Raw genomic sequence first — 15,312 nt, 5'->3', positions numbered from 1 at the left:
AGCTTCATTGATTTTATCACAACATTTTTAGAATCCTTTACTATTCAGAAGGCTGTGTAAGTTATTTTAGAAATGTAATTTAGTACTGGGATTTTTAACAGCACAAAAAGATATAGTTTTTGAAAGAATGATTTTTATGTTCACTTACATGTGTCTTTGTAATTCTCCTTTTTATTCTTGAAGTTTTTTTTAGGTCCGCTGAACAAAGAATCCAAATTACATTAAGTCTAATTAAAATTCTCTGTCCTGTTTTTTATTCCACTCCATGATAGTCTGTAGGACTGGAAACATTTAACTAAGATAATTCATTGTTTTCAGGCTTTTGAGAAAGTTGAACAGATAAATATTTATGTATGTAATTCAGCAACGCTCCAGTTTGTCAAGAGCAGTTGTAATATCCTCTCTCAAAAAGATTCAATATGATGTAAAAACCAAAAGATGCAGTTCAGCAAAAAAGGAAACATAGCACACATTTTAGAAAGAAATATATAGCATAAAAGGGAATTTTAAGAGGTCTAGTTCAGGGGTACAGCATAAATTAGGTTGTTCCCACCTCCACATATGTGTTTTCTGCTAATTTTCTTTACACTCCACACTAGCAGGATAGTGGGTGTTTCATTCCTGAACTGTGTAAATGATGGTTGTAGTAGGTGGGTCATCCATGCACATCTCATGGCATACCATGGGTTATGGCCAAAGTTATCACTGCCTACTGAAGGCATATCCATATACTCAAGCACATGACTTCCCACGCATAGATTCAGCTTTATCTTCCCTTCTACTAAATTTTGATGTGGGATGTTAAGTGGCTTTATGATGTAAGATTAAGTTATTGTGAAAAATCCGTCTTCTGCTCACTTGCACTTACTGCCCTATATTAGTCACGAGCAGTATCTTCTGAAAGTAAAGTGTGTGAAAATCTTGCTTTTTTTCCAGTAATGAACATTCAAAATTTGAAAACAACTAACTTCCCAGGCAGCTGTTTTCAGTATCCACATTTTGGAATCAATGATGGAGACATTGAGGACCTTTTCAAATAGTTTCCATATTCCCACAAAATGCCATTGTTTGGCTGCTGTTCTTTGTCTTTGCACAGCTGCGTAACACTCTAAAAAGTAGAGATGGTGTGGAGCTGTTCAGCCTTTAAATCAAATGTTTCACAAATTTTAAGCTTTTGTTCATGAATGAATGTTGGTTGACGGTTTTCCTCCATTACTTCCCTGGTAAATACAGCCAACAGTAACTATTTGATGAATGGCCTGCTAATGTTCTCTATGTATTTTAGTAAATACAATGAATTCTCAAAAATTAAGTGATGGAATTTTCAGCAGGTATCACCCTTTGTTAGTTGCACAGATAATGAGAAAACAGATAGGTAAACATAAATAAAGCATTATTCTAACATTCAGGGTGCTATTTTAATTACCAATATATAGCTGACAGATTACTTTTGCAGCAGCATATTTTTTATGATCAGCATATCAAATAATAGATTTGGGCAAAAACCATAATGCCACGATGATTCTAAGCCAAAGGCAACAATCATTATTACTGTGGGTTCTCTAAGCCAGCCCAAAGATGCTTTGCATTACCTTAGGAATGTCTCATTGTGTGAGCTTTGAAAAGCCTTAACTTGGTGAAATGGACACCTTTTAAAACCACTCATTTATCTAAATGAGCATATATTTGTGCAGGAGTGAAAGTCATACCAATTCTAGAAGATACTATATTATAAGAGATTTTGCATGTTTCACTAGAGAAAATATAATTTAAATTTTTGTGTTTCAGATTTCTCTTGAAGTTACAGAAATGACATCAGAAGTGTCACATGTGAGGATAGCTTCTCCGGTTTCTGTCATCGCAGAAGACAGTCAGATTGAGAGTAGGGCAGCAAATGCTTCAAATAAGGAAATTAACATTCAGTGGTACATTTCTTCTATGGCAAAGCCATCAAATGATACAGAAACTAAGGTATGACTAGGGCAAAGCAGTTCCTTAGGTATTGGAACAAATTAAATCTCATTTCCAATGAATATTTATGTTACGACTGATCAGCTTTTTAATTGAATTATACATATCCTGGTAGGCAAGCTGGACAGCAGGGAGCTATATATTTACTGTGCCTCAAACCTGCTCTGCAGGAAAACAGAATGTCCTGACAGTTTTTTGTTGGCAGGCCAAAAAAAATACTTTGTTTAGCATATAGAGCTTCCAGGCCATGTTGTATTCATGCCTGTTGCAGATCCTTGATGTCTTTAAGATCCCCACTCTGTTAAGTTTGGTTAGAGCTGACCGATACAGTCAAATAATAGTTTGATGGGAAGCTGTTGGAAAAGGAAATATATATATATACAAGGAAAATGGGATTTTGTAAACCTCATTTTCCTAAAGGATCAGACTAAACATGAAAGATAAGAGATGGAAGGGCTGCAGGAAAGCAAGAGACTAGGACGTGGAATTTGTTTTATTTTTAGGGAACAATGTGTAGGTAAAATTTCTGCTTCTGCAATAGAAATCCATGATCTCCAAACTTTTTGGCATAGCAGATCAGTGTCTGAATTTCTATTAGACCCTTTTAACACTATTAGTAAGCTATAGATGCCCTGTGGAGTTAATGCAAATAATGTACTTCTTAATATAGTTTTGCAGGTTACTTTAGCATGGCCATACAGGTTAGTAGAGGTCAAGAGACAACTCTTCAGAACACCTAATACACAAATGCCATACCCTTGGCATTCTCCATATAGTCAAAATATTCAGCTGCCCCTAGGAAGCATATTTTCAATCATACTAGCAAACTATTGCAGTGAAAGATGAGAACATTCTGTTTAATTTTCTTATACTGATGCAGCTTTATTAGATTGGTGAGTTATGCACACTTCATGGACTTAAACCTGGTATGATGACAGCCATGCACAAGGCCATATAGGAAATTTAGCTAATTACATAGGGCCTTTGGAAATTCAGTGAGAGCTCTCTGTTCAGCCTAACTTCAGTTGGAACTTTGGACATGAGTGTCAGTGGGACTGATTGACCAGGACAACAGTGGGATTTTGATGATGACTCTATGGGGTATCACTAATTTTCAAACCCACAGAAATTATATTAATAATTATATTGCTTTTAGGCCTATAAAAACTGAGTATAGCACAAATTCATATGAGGTCACACTCCCCTCGTTTTTAAAGGTCAGTTATCTACAATTTCATCGATACACTGTGTTTGATATTTATTATGATCTTGTATCACTGAAATAGCTCAGGTCTTCTATACCATATTGCATGACACCTTAGCCATTCCTTCTTTTTTACAGGTTTTGCTGCTTTATGCTTATAATACACAGCCTGTCAAGATTAGCAACATCAAGATTTTCAGTTCAATGTCTGTGTTTTCAGGCCACTTGTGGATTCCATTGGCTAGGTAAATAATCACTGACTTTATCCTGTTATTTCATGCTGTATTAAAGATCAGTCAACCATTTAGGATGAGAGAAAATAAAGTACAAAATATGAAAGAGCTATAAATCTTTAAAAGCCTACATTTTTGCTTTTCCCTATAAAAACTGTAAGATGTTGTATAAAGTGTTAAACCCATCCAAACAAATGCTTTTTCAATGCATTAACATGTTAGTTTTGATTCTTAAAGAACTGAGTAATACGTGCTAATCAGATACACTAGCATAGCAACATAGCAGGTCTAAGAAGCAGTCCCAGCACTTATTCTCACTCTCTCACTGGATCAAGTAGTTTCTCCACCTCATATTACAACTCTGAGCATGCAACGATTTTTCTCAGTTGTAGCCCCAGATGCAGCCCTTAATTTTACTTTGTGTGGCATTTTTAATTACTTCTTCCTTGTCATTCATCTAACCTCAAAATTTTTGGGACTACTGAGCAGGTGGAAGGGAAGGAATAACAGGCCAAGAAGAGTTGCAGCCTCTGCCGCTCTTGTACTGGTTGGATGAAAAAAACTTCTTAGGTGTTCCTAAAATAATACTTCTTATAATTTTTAATGTAAAAAGCTAATGCTTTCCATATCTCCACTTTCTTTATTGAAAAACTTATTTTTGTACAATTATGAGATCAGTTCTGAAGTGAAAGAAAATGTAGAACCTAATCAATATGTGATAAAAGCAAGGTCAGCTTAATTATAAACCGAAAACAACAAATATTGTTGTTTTATAACAGCAATAATGAAAAAACCTTGTTCTCTTTCAGAATTATTTCTTTAAGGAAGAAACTGTCTAATCTGAAGGAGCAAGTTGAAATATTGATGCAAAGTTCTAAAAGTTTGTCATCAGCTTTAGAATCTACAGGTTTTCTTGAACAGAGTCCTTCAAAAAACCCCCAAATGAGTGTTGCAAAAGTGCATCTTGATGAAAAAACAGAAGTAAGTTCTGCTCTTAAATATTTCTGGCTTTATTTAAAATGTCTGTTTTGGGGAAATAAATGACAGGTAACTTGGAAGGCAGGCATAAAGACAGACATTAAGTTTCACTCACCCCTTTCAAGAAATGTTGAAATACTTTCATTCTTAATTTAATATTTAACTTTCTGTCTTCCTTATATATTGCTTGTCACTTTACAAAAAAACCAGCATTTTCTCACCTTTCACTTGAAAATAAAGGCTACATCTTCAGGTACATAGATTTGGAAACTGGTGCCTGATTTATAGTAATCTACATCAGAAAAGGCTTGGCTCTGTGTTAAATCAGCAAGGCGATCAACCTGAAAGTGCTTTTTAAAAATCAATTAAACATCTTCAATGCAAAACGGGCAGTGGTGGTTTCTGAAATAAGAACCTTCTAATAATGTTATTAAGAGAGGACTAAAACTGACAGTGATTTTATTTTCATTTTTTCTATGCCATCTTCCTCTTTTCTTTTTATTAGCAAAGCTTAATATGGTCCATAAGCAAATAACTCTCCCCACATACACACACAAAAAAGGTAATTTCAGAATTTTCCATATGGTCTGTTTGAGATAATGTCATTGGAATAGAATGTTGCCACAGCATAACTGCTGCTTGATAAATGCCAAGGCAAAATAGACGTTTATTTTCAAAGTGGGAGACATTTATCATGTGACAGGATTCTCTTTATATCTATTATATGAAATGATTAATGATGTAGAGGCTGTCACTTTGTGTGATGGATGCTGTGAAACAGTGACAGTTGTGCACTGTACCATTATTATGAGGCTGTATTTTTCCCAGCTTGGAGAACAAATGGTATTTTGGCCAATCATAGTTCTCGGGAGGGTAGACAGAGCTGTCCTTTAGTGGGTGTTTCTGATTACCTGAAGGGGTTTGCTCAAACCTTCATTAATATATGTCAGTAATTGGAAAAACAATATTTAGAATACTAATAAGATTAACATGTCATGCATTATACATATATAAATATAATCTTGTCAAGGTGGTTGTTTATAATGTCTTCAGTAAACACGTAGCAAAAGTATGCTCAGTCACTGGATTTAAAACCTGAACCAGGGGCAATTTTGCCTCAGTAGAAACTACAAAGTTTGGGCACTTGTGTTTGTGCAGCAAACACAACTATTTGCGTTGCAGAAAATTTGTATTCATCAGCTAAAGTTTATTTTGCTGTGAATTCAATTAGAATAACCTAAAACTTTAATGTTCTGAAAAATTTTGTAAGGCTGAGCCATCTGATAGTACAGCATTAGTTTTTTCTTATTTTATACCATTAGGAAATGGCTAAAAGGTGTTTATCTGAAGTCAAAGCATTGCTGTCTGTTGTTCCAGCCGTGTCCTCACCATTAACTGAGGTATGCTGTTCTTATTAAGAGTAAAAATCTGTTCTCTACAATAAAATAATTGCTTAGTTAAACTGGAACATGAATTATACCCCTAAGTATCCTCCCATTTTTTCTCATACATTTTTTGGCTTTCGTTTGGGTTTTATTTTTAAATACAAATGTGCATGATTACAAACTATGAATATCTTCACTGTTCATTAGAATCACCTTTTCATCCATACAAAAATGTATTAAAGGTGAATCTTGCTTACAATGGTTAACATAGGTTGTCCACCATTCTCTGGTCATTGTTTACCCAGACTCCAGTGAATTTCCATGATGCAATTGCCAAATCAATCTCCTTCCATCCTTGCATTTTTGCAGTTATTCAGGCTTTCATTCTATTTTCTTTAGCTTTCTCTGCCTTGCCCATGACATGTTCTGAGAGCTAGCATGCCATTTTTTTGTCCAGCCTGTTGCATTCATTTTGTTACCCAGCTGTAGTCAGTATCCCAGAGGTGATTATGGGAACTGGCCCATAGCAAGCAGCAGTGTGGTTCAGTGTTCTCAGCCACCGTAGGGAGATCAGGAAAGCACCACAGCTGCCAGGCCTCAAGGGACTCCAAGGAAGATTTTGGAATTCACTGTAACATGTCACTCCTTCAACTAATCCTCAAATATCTTACCTTTAATTGTTCACAATGGAACGATAATGATAAGGCATCCACTGTAGACTTCCAGCCAGGTAGTTCCTCCTACCAGAAGAAGACCCTGAGTTTTATGTGAGACCAGTTGGGCTTGTAGCCTATTGCAGAAGAGAGAGTCTGTAAGGCTGTGCTGTGTGTCCTGCAGTCCGGTACCTAAGAGTCCGTACTTCCCTTCTATACATACTGCACCATTCTTGCCACCCCTTGTTACCCCTCCCGAAGTTCTCTCTCAAATGACTCTCAGACCTTCATATCACTCAGTCTGGCTTTATCAATGCATCAGGATACACACACATTCATTCTGCAAAGCTGCACTTTTCAGAGTCCCACTGAAATATCATCCATGGTAGAGAGAGTTGACAAGATACCTAGGGAAAGATACAGCCAAGCTTTCATAGAATCATGGAAACCTCCTGGAACTGTTTTAAATTCTTGTGAGTTTCTTTGACTTTGCCTGCTTCTATTTGTGGGTCTATGATGGAAATGAGGGAGCAGATTTAGTGGTGTTCTTCCAGCAAGAATGTGATGTTTACTGCTCTGTTTTGTTCTCTCTAAATTCCCCAAGCTAAAATGTTTCAATAGGTGGAACAATGGGCTTTTCATCACAAAGTTTCAAATAAAGACTTCAAACTAAGATGCTTTTAAATATGGCAGTTTTGGTTGAGCAGCTGAAGCCTAATCCTTCAAGATGCTGAGTATCTTCATCTTCCCTGAAGTCAATGGAACCTGTAGGCTGTTCAGCCCTTCATTATGTACAGCATACTTCAAAGCAGTATTTCCAAACTTTCAGATGAGTTTTAGGCAGGCATTACCTCAGCTAGAGACAGAAAGCTCAGAGTGGGACTAAGTATACCATGGATCAGTACATTCCCTTTGTTTTCAAGCATTCAGGAGAAGGCAGCAGATACATTGCTTATATGTAGTTTTACACCATTCTCCCACCACATAGTTTTTTGTTGCTCATCTTCTGGTGAATTAATTGGACAAAGTCAGTTCTAATTTGTGGTATTTGTTTTCTTACTGTCTGAGCTGTCACACTTTAACTCCTGTCATGTTTCACCTTCTCTTCTTTGATTCTCTTATTTCTGTTCTTGTGTCTTATGGTGCTTTTGATTCAGCCCTGGATTATATTTATAAATGGAAAAAGTGCATTTTTATTGAATTATTCATTTAAAATGACAAAACTGTTTTAAGAATAAAAATTGATCAGCCTGCTTGTTTTCAATGCTTTTAATGAATAGCTATGTCCTTGAGGGAGACAAAGTATAGTATTTGGAAGTTGCAATCTTAAATGTTAAATTTATAAATAAAAGAATTTCATTAAAAATTAACCTCACTAGGTAGCCTACTCCAAGTTATCTTCCTTTAATTGTTTTTCCATTGATATTTAAAACAGCTAAAGAGTTCTCCATGTTCAATGGACGCACAAACCAGTTTTTCATTGCCCTCTGTTTCACTTTTTACAGTTAGCTCAATTCTTTCAGCTTCTCATTTTAGGAAAAGCCTTCCAAACTACTAATCATTCTTGCTGCTCTTGTCTGATATCTTCACTTTCCCTACAGGTGATCAGGATAAACTTTGTGAGCAAGACTGTTCACAGAAAATTTCTCCCTTGAATCCTCTTTTACTAGTTTCCTGCAAGAGATGTCATTAACCACTAATTTATACTGAGGCAATAAGTATTTCTAACTTATTTATTGATTGTGGGTCAGAAATCTGGCTTTAATGTTGAGCTATTTGTATTTTTTGGTACCTCTAAACTTAATAAAGTTATTAATTTGGTAGTTTTTCCTTTTTTTTTCCCCAGATCCCATTTGATGTTACTTTGCAATCAATAGCAAGTTTGGAAGATATGTTTGATCCTGCCAATGGATGTATAATAACTGAAGAAAATCTTTTCAATTGGATTATTTCTCTGCTTCACTAAATTCTCATTTGCAGTAACAATAATTTGCTGAGTGCTATAGATGTAGGCTTAATTTCTAATGTTAGAGAAATAGCTTTATTAATCACATCTGGATTTAGCTCCTGATGTGTTTTATAATTTTTATTTTTCTCTTATTTTTAAATATTTAAACCTAAATAGTTTTGAAAATTAGGTGTTTAAAAAGTAGTTTCTTAATAAGAGGATTTTTTAGCTTTTCAATAATTTCTTATTGTTTAGAAAAGCTGAATAGGTCTGTAGCCTTCTAGTGCCTGCTAACAGATACTCCTTTTTCCCAGAAGTTTTATTCTCATCAGCAATTTTTAAGTTGATTTTTCAGTTCTCAAAAGTTGGTGTTAGTTATGAGGTTGAGAATTTTTTTGGGACCTAAAATCATTACTGGGTTTGTTCTTTTATATATCTGTTTGGAAATTAGCATTTCAGGTTGTTGAGGGTGCAAGTGGTCATTCAGATGTCTTTATAATTTCAAAGCATTTTTTGGAAAACAAAACAAAACACAACAACCAAAACAAAAAACTCACAACAGATAACCTAACCGCCCCAAACCAGTACAAAGAATAAAATGGTACAATATAGAACATTTTTTATATAATTCTAAAAAGCTAATTAAACCTCTATGTATGTTGCTGTAAATATTATTTTAAAGGGCTGAAGAAACACAAATGAATCGTAACAACAGCCACCTGAGGCAATATGCTTGTCCAGTGTTAGAGATGGAGAACCTGACATGAACAAGTGAGTTAATTGACCAATGCACACAAGAGAGTGCCCATGGCCCTTTGGTTTTGCTCAAATCTCAAGGCCAGGCACTCCTTCACTAGTTACACTGATTTGCTTGCAACAAACAGCAAAAAAACCAGGACATTTGGGCAGATCTGTGAGACTTGTTCTATCACTAGCTATGCTTCAGTGCTGCCATGAAAATTCAGGACTAATAGCTACCATTCCTGGGTTCATTTTCTGTGAAAAATGCCAGTCCCTTTTACTTCAGCCAGGCTCTCCCTGTATTGTAGCCCAATGATAAAACAATAAACTATTTTGAGCTATTTGGAAATTGCAGATTTACCTTGGCTTGTACTTTTCAGAAAAATGTTACCTGGTTGAGTGAAGTTTCTTTGAGGGAGAGAGAGGTAAGATTCAGCATGATGAGTATCTTCAATGTGATCAGTACAGGAAAAAATAGGGTGAGGTTTTCTGCTATTTTTCTCTATTCCTATAAAAGAAAGAAGACTGGATGTATTTGTGTTACATGTAGCTTTTAAAAGTTGTGCTGTTTTTTGTGTCGTCTTTTCTGGAATGCTGTAGGTAGTAGGAAAGTTAGAAGGATTATGATACAATGATAAAGAGAAAGCAAAAACTGAGTAATTGATAGGGAAGGTATTTTTGCAAGACAATTTTAAAACTGAGTTAGTATGATTATTTAACTCAACTGCCTAACAGCCAGTTTGGAGGAGATGCTCCTTAGCATTATTCTTTCATTAAAAGAGTTTATTGTTCTCCAGTGCTTCAAAAAGCAAGAAAGATAAAAATTGACATTATTTATTTTTCTCTTTTTTTAAAAAAAAGCTGTTCAGTCTTTCCTTGTAAAAAGTATAAATCTTTCTTTTTCTCTTCGGGGTCACCTTCAGGATTATCATAAGACTTTTGTGCAGCTCAATTAATATTTGTAAAACACATTATAGCATCAGATGAAAATGGAAGTGAAATTCTATTACAGACAAGGTGTTTTTTCATGCTGCCTACCTGGACCTTGTTATAATTCCTACACTTGAAACAGAAATATTAAATAAAAGGCTTTACATATTCATTTAAAATACATTATATTTTCTGAGATATTTTTGTTGAAAGAAAAATATTTTTCTACCATCTCCTTTAACACAGCACAATAAAATAATAATGTTGAAACACTGACCTCACTGTAACCATAGCAGCAGATTTTATTCTCATAAACACAGGATAAAGTATTCAATGCTGCTTTCAGAAGAAAATATTGGAGAAAACATTTTTCTTTTAGCATATAATTAAACTCTTTAGTTAATATCTGCTTGTAAGGGAGGAAGCTCATATCTAAACATCTCCAGTAATTGCACAGAATAAAAGTATAAAGTTAATTTCAAAGTAAATTGCTTCTTGTTTTATGCATTACAGTATTTTGGGTGGTTTTTTTTTCTTAGCAATGAATGCAGACTAAAGCTTTCAATATGTGAAACCAGAATAAATTTGTGTCAGCACCATTCTCAATTTCCATAGAATACTTGTCTGTGTCACTGTCTCCAAAATAAAAAAGGAAGAGAGGAAAGGCACCTTCTTTGATTTCACTGTGTAAGGGATGTCCCTCCTGCTGTGGGAAGGTCTGCTCTATGATCTGCCCTGTACAACAATGCTGAAGGGCTACTTACCATATGGGCAGCTTTGAACCACTGGCATTTTACCAATTCTTCTCAAATTTTAACTGAAATATTTCTCCATTCTACACCTGTGAAAGGACTGGATAGTGCTTCCCTATCTGCTAAGCTGTGGGACAGGGCAAGGAAAGAGAGAGTAAAGAGCACTGTGGGGGCAGACTGAAAGATTCTGAATTGAATGACATTTTATCTTTGGCACAGCCCCTGGGTTAGGGACAAGAAGGACCTATACGGAACTAAAGAACAGTAAAAAGAGGTGTTCGGGTTTTTTAAATTAATTCGCTATTTTCTGTTCTGTGAACTGAATGAAGCATTCTGTGAACAAAACCAGCTTCTGGTCCTGTAATTAATAATTGCATGATCAAGAACATGTTAGATCTTAAATTGAAATTGAACAGGGAGCTTAATATTGAAAGGTCTGAATGGATTTTGAAATATTTCAGTTTTCAAATACTGTTTCAATATAGTTTTAAGTTATATTGCTCCCTTGAAATAGAGTTGTATATTCAAGGCATTCACAAGATTTGTTTCATGCCTAAAAATATATAGCAACTTGAAATTATGTCTGCCTAAATTAATTTTATGATGTGGAAATGAGTAATTTCACACAGATTTATTCAGTTGTATGTGACTGGTTTTTAAATTCCACTATAGCTCCAATTCACACTCATTATTTGCTGGCCAAAGTTTTTATCTAATTTTTTGATGACATCAATCTAAGAAAATAATTGTAGTAATTAGCCTCACTATGCCTCAGTTTCTTTATTTGAAGATAACAGTAATCCCCTCATCAGTGAGGGATTTGAAGTTTTCTGCATCAACATTTGGAAAATATTTTCAGATCCTTGAATGAAAGAGAAAGGGAATTTATGCTATTATTCAATTGAGACGCACTGTAAAAGGCATAGTCATTTGTTTCCAAATCCATTTTCAATGAAATCCAAGAAGAAAGATTCTTAAAAAGAGTAATGATGGAACTAGAGTTAATTGTTGGAATTACAAGCTAATATGCTGAACTAATTAAGCCAGCAGAGAGAGCCATTTATGCTTGCCAAAGATTTCTTTGAGTTAAAAGATACTGAGTACATCATCAAATGAGAAAAGTGAAAATATGAAGCATAGGTTAATCTTTAAAATAGAGTGGGTGAAAGGGTCCACAGGCAAGTGCTGAAGTCAAATATTTACCACTGCAATTTAATTTTCTACTTTGAAACCTCAGAGATAATTAGAATTATTCTCATTTGTCTTCCATGTCAGCATGATTTAGGATTCTACTTAATGTGCAATGAAAAAAAAGTATGTGTTGAAGCAAATTACACCAAAAATCTCAGTGTCACAAAGTGAGAAACCAGAATATGCTACAAAAGGAATCATCACATGGTGATGGACCTGGCACTATAGTCCTGTGTGGAGGGTGAAGCTCTGTGAAGACACAGGGCACCTACAGGGCTGGTTTAGCTCCTGGCCAGACATCCAGAGTTGAAAAGAACATTTCAGCAGCCATCAAAAAATTTCAATGTCCTAGTCAAAGCTCTTTGCTTCTTGGCCATCATGCTTCATTCCCCATGGATGCTGGCATCAGATAGCTAGTATATGGCAGAGCTATTGGTAACAGTCATTAGTCTGTCTATCCTATGAAATTACTGAATACATTTTATCATCATACAATGTGTATTGTGTTAATTAGCCCTGTTGCATTCTTAGAATTCCAGTACCAGTACCAAGTGGAGTAATACCAACTGTTTCAAAACTGCTTAAAAGAGTAATTTTAAAGAAATCCAGGGGTTTTTTTCTCTACTGTCCTGACTGGTCTTATTGCCAAGGAACTCTGCAGCTCATCATTCAGAACCTACAGTTTGTCACTGCTGCTACAATGAAAACCTTGTTTATGGGCAACGAGGAAACCAATGTATGTTTAAAGCCAAAAATGTATAACTGTATAACTGAAATCTTAGCCTAATCCAAGAATCATTTTTAATCCGGATCTAATTATTAAGGGAAAAGAAATAATACTTCTGTGCAGAAAAAGTTTTAATAATATTAACAATAACAATACAGTTAAAATTATTATATAAACTGCTACTATTTTTACTCCTCCTCACCTGTGTATTGCTTACACTTCCACTGCTTCCCTGGGTCTGGAGGTCAGTGGTTTCACGATGGTGTGTGTGTGTGTGAGGAGCTGTTAGGAAGTGACTCCATCACATCTGGAGTCGGGCCAGGAAGAATAAAATGTTGATGTTTTCTTCTCCCTTGCTCTAGGATCAATTTGGATGTGTGTTATGTGTTTGACACGCACCTTGCTCTTTCTTCATGGGTTTGTAGTTTCATGTTACACCTAAATTCAATATATGTGGTATTTTACATGTTAGGTACTTGGGTTTCTTCTTTTTGTTACACATGAAAACTGTTTTTGTCCAGCATGAGGTCTGCAAGTGAGTAATTTGTAGCCGTGGGGTCTGCAGTGCCAGAGATGTGCCCCAGCCTTTCTCATCCCACACCTGTACTCCTCTCCTCTGTCCTGAGCCTCCACTCCTCAAGGCCTGCACTGTCCTGCCCAGGCTGCACTTCTCCACTGTGTCATTATGTCAGCTGCAATGCAACTGCTCTCTTTTCTTCTCAGTGCTAGGAAATTGATTGGACCTTTTATGTGTTTTAAAATCTGAACGTGCATGCAGCAAAAAGCTTCATGAAAGGAGTGCAACCTGCACTTGGAAGACAGAAGTTACTTCCTTTTGGAGTGCTGTAGAAAATCATTAGTCAAAGACTCTGTATGTGGCTGAGATTCCCAGAGATGGGACAGTTCTCCTCATTTGGAAAGCTCCTTGAAGAGGATTTCCCTTCGACCTGCAAGGTAAGTTCCCTCCAAACCAGGTCTGTCTGTCTCAGGTGTGAGGGAACTTTCTGGGGGAGTCTCTTTTACAGCCTTGCACAATTGCTGGGAATGCACTGCCTTGCACAGGTGGCCCATTCAGTGACAGCACCACTCTGCTCTAAGATTTGGGCTTCTTGCCGCGGTCCCCTCCCCAAAGATGTCCTAGTGGTTTCTTACAAATATCAAGAAGAAACACAGCACAGTGACTGGCACACAAAAATGCCAGCAAAGGTCCTACCAGCAGGAAAAACTAATTTAATTGAGGGGCTGTCACAGAATGAAGCAAAAAGTGCTGATCATGTTTACTTAAAACCCCCAAAATCTCAAATTGTTCAACTTCAAGCCTTCAAGTCTTGGAAAGCAGGTACTCACCTACCTGTCTGTAAAGAGTTATGCTCCACAGTGAGGAGATAAAGAAAATAAGCCAGAGAATATGATGGTGGGAAAGAAAAGGCTTTAGATTCTCTGTATTGAAGCTAGAACAGAATAAGGAATATTGGCCTCAAAAGTGAAACATGACAGGTTTAAAAGCAAATTAGGACAACAGAGTGAGGGTAGAAGACTTGTAGGAATGCTGTGGATCCCTTAACACTCAGCTATCTGAGAAGGCAGACGATATAAAAGTGATATAAAATGTGATTGGTTAATGAGGATTAATAGATGCAATAAAGACATGATCCTCATTGCTGTAGGGAAATAATAATAATGGCATTTGTATAACAGTGGCATGATTTCTTTTTCCCTGATTCTGAGTTCACTTATGCAGACTAGAAATTAAATGAACCTGGAAAATCAAGACTCTATCAGAAAAGAAAGTAAATCAGGCATTTCAGATCTACTGGTTCTGAGGGTACACAGGGTAAAGACTCACTCGAAACCACATCTCTACAGAAACCATTTTTCTACAGGTTCCACATCTAATATTCCTTTAAAGACAATTTTTTAGTAAATAAATTTGTGCTTAGGTTTATAAATCAGAGGAAGTTAAAATACATGTTATCTTAAACGGAGTTCTAGCTTTTATTTTACCGGATGAAAATAACAGAAAAGTCTCTCCATCTGTAAAATTCAGCACGGCCAGAGTAACAGCTATATTCCAACCAGGAAACAGACGTAGCAATCCACTGTTACTTGATGTTATTGGAATTAGCTCAAAGAGTGTAACAGGGTATGTTACAAATAGGTATGTTCTTAACGCAAAGTCTGTAATTAAAAACTGACTTAATGGGTTCAGATCGGGAAATTCTCTGTTGGCAATGTATGAACTGCTGTCACTTATTTCGACCTGACCCCGCGATGTCGCGGCATCCCCGGTGCACGGCCGTGCCGGCTGTGAGCACTGACCGAGCGCCGAGCGCGGCCGATGCCGGATGCGGTGCCCCTCAAACCCACCCGTGGCGCGTTTATTGCCAAGACGTGGCCGGCGCCACCTTCCTTTAGCAGTTCCCCGGGAGGGGCTCAGCCCCCCTCACCCCTCCGAAGTGACCCCGTCTCCCCCGCCAGGCCCAGTGACCCATCCCAGCTCCAGGTGCCCCCCGGCCCTTCCCGGCGCGGGGTCCCTCCGGGCCGCCGTACGGCACGCGCGGCGCGCGGGGGCTGCCGGGACGGGATATGTTTGACTGGG

The 15,312-nt window shown here is 36.7% G+C and overlaps 1 protein-coding gene across 1 annotated transcript in view; it reads left to right on the top strand.

Annotated features, from left to right (window-relative positions):
- CFAP54 (cilia and flagella associated protein 54) overlaps positions 1-11,034 on the top strand; it is a 102,596-nt gene extending 91,562 nt beyond the window's left edge. Inside the window, exons 64-68 of the mRNA XM_029963620.1 lie at positions 1,789-1,971; positions 3,314-3,420; positions 4,218-4,389; positions 5,709-5,786; positions 8,271-11,034. Of these exons, the coding sequence (XP_029819480.1) occupies positions 1,789-1,971; positions 3,314-3,420; positions 4,218-4,389; positions 5,709-5,786; positions 8,271-8,390 (660 nt within the window). The 3' untranslated portion in view covers positions 8,391-11,034. The remainder of the gene's footprint in view (positions 1-1,788; positions 1,972-3,313; positions 3,421-4,217; positions 4,390-5,708; positions 5,787-8,270) is intronic.
- The last annotated feature ends 4,278 nt before the right edge of the window (positions 11,035-15,312 follow it).

Source organism: Manacus vitellinus, unplaced genomic scaffold (genome assembly GCF_001715985.3).
Source record: "Manacus vitellinus isolate BGI_N305 unplaced genomic scaffold, ASM171598v3 scaffold_5_pilon, whole genome shotgun sequence".
Lineage (NCBI taxonomy): Eukaryota > Metazoa > Chordata > Aves > Passeriformes > Pipridae > Manacus > Manacus vitellinus.
Note: the sequence above shows the minus strand (reverse complement) of the source record. Positions and strands in the feature narration are given on the sequence as shown.